Source organism: Dendrobium catenatum, unplaced genomic scaffold, assembly GCF_001605985.2.
Source record: "Dendrobium catenatum unplaced genomic scaffold, ASM160598v2 fragScaff_scaffold_124, whole genome shotgun sequence".
Taxonomy (NCBI): Eukaryota; Viridiplantae; Streptophyta; class Magnoliopsida; order Asparagales; family Orchidaceae; genus Dendrobium; species Dendrobium catenatum.
Window position 1 is genome coordinate 600554 of NW_021318586.1, and position 4428 is coordinate 604981.

General features: G+C 46.7%; 1 protein-coding gene across 1 annotated transcript; it reads right to left on the reverse strand.

Annotated features, from left to right (window-relative positions):
- Window positions 1–908: 908 nt before the first annotated feature.
- LOC110098598 (FT-interacting protein 3-like) lies at window positions 909–4182 on the reverse strand. Its single transcript, XM_020825470.2, has one exon. The coding sequence runs from the start codon at window positions 4105–4107 to the stop codon at window positions 1090–1092; it is 3018 nt and encodes a 1005-aa protein (XP_020681129.1). The 5' UTR covers window positions 4108–4182; the 3' UTR covers window positions 909–1089.
- Between the last annotated feature and the right edge of the window lie 246 nt (window positions 4183–4428).

Genomic DNA, 4428 nt, shown 5'->3' on the forward strand with positions numbered 1-4428 from the left:
TTTACCTTCAACTCCCTCTCTAGTCTTATCAACAAGCAGAATATCATCACGTAAAAGCATACATCAGGGTACAATCTCTTGCAAATACTTAGTGAGAACATCCATGACTAAAGCAAAAATATATGGTCTTAAAACTTATCCTTCATGTAATCCAACTGAAATAAAAAAATACTTGGTCAAAGCACCCTTTGATTGAACATAAGTAATAGCTCATGCATACGATTATTGGTTTTTTTTTTAACATCCCTAAACACATTTTCATGAGGCCCTAACATCTTTTTTTTTATGGGTTGTACCTTCACAATCATAACAGGCTGCTAGTGCAGTTAAAATGTTCAAAAAAACTTTGTATCCCAATACTCTAATAACTTCTAATATTATCTTATATTAGAATATTTATATTAAAGTCATTTCAAAACAAGTTGAATAATAATTACTAATAATAAAATCTGAATCAACTTAAGATCATCTCCAACCAAACCAAACACTTAACACTCATTTATCGTCCGTCAATTACTTCATCTGATCACCAAACCCCACGTCATTCATTCATGCGAGTGTGAGCAGTGCAATACCAATATTAACATTGCACTGTTCACAGTCATAAATTTTTATTTTGTTGTTGAAAGTAAAAAATTAGTATAAAATGATTGAAATTAAAATTAAGTTAATATTATTATTATTTTAAATGTTCTATTTTAAATTTTCTTTATAAATATATTATGTTATTAATTTTATAATTTTAATATATTTAAATATAAAGATATGATTAAAAAAAGAATATAAAAAATATACCATAGAGAATATACAAAGAATATTCTTTATTTGATGTAAGGAAATAGATTTCCATTAAAATTTATTTTGAAGTAATAGCAAAAGTGAGTTTTTTTATTCAAGATGGCCTAACATCTCCCAAATTTTTTCTTAAAAAGTTGCTCGACTATTAACATTTAACAATACATAAAAGAAACACGGAATTTTGCCAAAATTCTGATCTTGAACCTAGCATTTATCAAATTCGAGATTCCAAAATATCCAAAATAAATTTAAAAAAAAGGATCACCGGAAAAAGAGAAATCTTGGGCAGATTCAAAGCAGCATATCAGACTTTGCTGGCAATCTCCTATAGAAATTGTAAGGCACTGATGGCATCTTACTCCGGAACCTGGGATGGCGAAAAAAGTAGAGGCCGAGTATCACCGCCGCAACCTGGAAGGGCGTAATGTACAGAAAGACGGCGATCAGCAAAGATAACATTATGAAGATAGCGGTTGCGCGAGGATCTCTCCAGCTGAGAATGGCCTGCGCCCGCTCGCCCTGGGTGGCCAGATCTCCCACAACCGTCTGCCCCCGCCCCGCCACGCTCCGCATTCGGTCGTATCTCATCCTCACAATGTCCGTCGGCTTTGTGGAAGGAAATGTGTCAAATTCCTCATCGAGCTCGTCTGGATGGGCTAGCTCCGCGCAGGACAGCTTGGTGTCCATGTGCGGCGGGTGCCGAGGCCTGAACCGGTAGTTCCAGATCCCAATCATAAACAAGTAGAGAAAGATGGTGGGAAGGATTAGCTCAGGATAGCAGACTAGGATCAAGAAGAGGATGTGGACTAGAATGGTCGTAATTGGGTTTCGCCAGTTGCGAATGCTTTCTAACCACCGGAAAACAGCACCAAGGCCGGAGAGGAGGGAGGTGATGCGGTAGAAGTTGGCTTTGCTTCTGCGAAGGCTCCACATGTGAGAGTCGACGTCTAGCATATATTCGACCACCTCCCGCCGCAGCGGTGGCTCCGCACGGCCTAGACGGGCGGCGACAATCTGCATTGCCTGATGCCGCAAGATGTCTAATTGAACAACAGAGATTGGCTCGACATAATGCATTTTAGGTAAAAGCGGCTTCCCGTAGAGCGCCACCATATTAACCCAAGCCGTGCAGGTGAATCGAACGGCCAGGTGGAGTTCGCCGGTCTTCTTCAGTCCAGAGGTTTGCAGAGCCAGTAAAGGGTAGTAGTGGGAGTAGACCCTATTAGCCTCCAGGGTTGAAAGCCGGATTCGGACTTTGCCAATTCTCTGATCCTTGACATCCTCCTTGTTGCCAGAGATATGGCAATTGTCGAAGACGGCGATGGTGATTACGGTGCAGGGATCAAACACTTCCCAAGTGTACTGCTCGTGCCATCTTGGATTAAGAGTGTCAAGAAGTGTTCTGGTACGCACCCACTTTGGGCCATATTTTGCGACGCAGTAAGCATCCGTAGTGCGCCCCTCTTTGGCCTTCATTGGCATAAGATTACGGGCATCAAGAATGCCCAGCTCTAGAATTCCAATGCCGGGCTTCCTCAGATGCCTGGCGGTGGGCCGGAGGTCACTGCTGTAATGTGTAGATTCGTCAAGAACATGATAGCCGGTATCTAGAAAGATTCTTAGGTGGATCTTGCTGCTGAATTTGAATTCCTTCTTCTCCACTTCCTCACCGCCGCTACTGGGCTTAGCGAGGTTGAACCACCGAGATTCGATGGGTTTGTTGTGATCGGTGCGATTCGGTGCGGCTATGACGGGGAATATGAACCGGCCGAGGGGCTCCATCTTGTTTGCCTCAATGCGGTCGTCGATTGAGATGACAAGCGGTTCGTCGAAGGGCTCAGAGGCTACGAGCATAAACTCCTCGTTCCATACTGGATTGACGGAGCGAGTGGTGGGTGTAGGTCGGGTGGTGCGGAGCTGATGACCAAGCTGAAGGCGGACGACAGGGTCTGGGAGACGGGTACGATTTGAGGGAACGAGGTCCTGTGCCTCAATAACAAGGACGCGGAGGTAGCAGAGCTTGGGAGAGAAGTAGACTTTGGAGCGTGTATGAACGAGGACTTGCGCACCGACCGAGTGGGCGTCGGAGTGCCAAGCCTCTGGGAAGGCCTCGTCTGCTTGTGTTCCCATCCAAATAGCAAGCATGAGTTCCCCCTTCTTGAGCTTTTCCCCCTTCTTGTCCTCGAGACGGTACCACTGAGGAGCCAGAGGACTATCAGGGGGGACACGATGGGGTACATCGGAGAGATCCAGTTGGAGGCGGCCGACAAAGTCGTCTTTCACGAAATCCTTGTCCTTTACATTGATCTCGATGTGGCTGGCCTGGAGGCGGTCCCGCGAGAAGGCGAAAGTCTGGTTGAAGACGGGGTTCTGGTTCTTCTCCAGGTGCTTGGTGATGCCCTTGTAGTTGCCGAGTTTCACCTCAACGTAGGGATCCAAGCTACCAGTAACATCCATGGATGGGAGATCGCGGGCTTTAACGACGTTGACGTACAGGAACTGCATCGGTAGGACGAGATCATAGGTGGAGGAGATCTTGTCGCGACTTCTGTAGCCAACGCGGCCGGCAAGAGGAGGTCGGGTCTCAACAAGTCCGTATTCGGATTGGGGGCGGGGAAGTCCGGTTTGTACTTGCATCACTGCTGAGGCGGGAAGAGGCGTGGCAGCGGTGCGAACCTCCACCGCCGGCGGAGCAGGCTGTGTGGGTCGATTTCCCTGTGCCCCTGCAGGAACGGAAAAGAAGACCCGTGGTTCTCTCAAGTCAGGGGACGGCTGCGGAACTGAGGTTGACTTTTTCTTCTCCTTCTTGTGAGGGAGAGGAGGAGGGGACGGATCAGGGTTGAAAATTGTTGCTGTTTCGGCTGCACCGGGAGAGGGGGAAGAAGATTCCTGGAAGGCATAGAGTCGGAGAGCGATGTCGCCGCTGATATTGGAAAAAAATCCTCGCTTGTCTAGCGGGAAGCGGAGGATTTGGGCTTCGGACGGGGAAGTGGCCACGGAGACGCCGGAGATGCGGACCCTACCGAGGCTTCGATGATGGCCGCCTGCGGATGAGTGGTCGGATGAAGTATACGAGGACTGGCGGCGGTCATGGTAGACGGAAACATCGATGGTTAGATTGGGGAGGATGGAGGGGTCGGAGACGTTGAAGACGAGGGTCTCGTTCCAACTTGGATTCAGGTCCTTGAACTTGGTCTGTGTGCGTTGCTTCTGACCGTCGAGCTCCACTTCGACAAAAGGATTAGCTGAGCCCAACCCATCTTTGGCCATGAGGTCGCTGGCGTCCACCACCTCCACCGCAACTTTCATCCTCTCCTCTGCTGCCCTAATCTGTTGATCCTGTTCCTTGTCCGTATAAGAGAAGAATGGTGGAATATTTTGCGCTTAGTCGGTCAGCATTAAAACGACCTTTTTATTTTTTTTTTTAATTTAATACAGTATTTATAAAAGAAAAAAATTAAAAGAAATCCACGTGATTTTGCCTAATTGAAGTCCTTACGAAAAGTTATATTAGGACTGCGAGAGGGGAAATTATTCGTTCGGACATTAATTCGGATTCGTCCGGACATCAATTCAGATGTGCCGCGTCACTCAAATATATCCAGGATTCAGTATATCCAGGTGACTTGA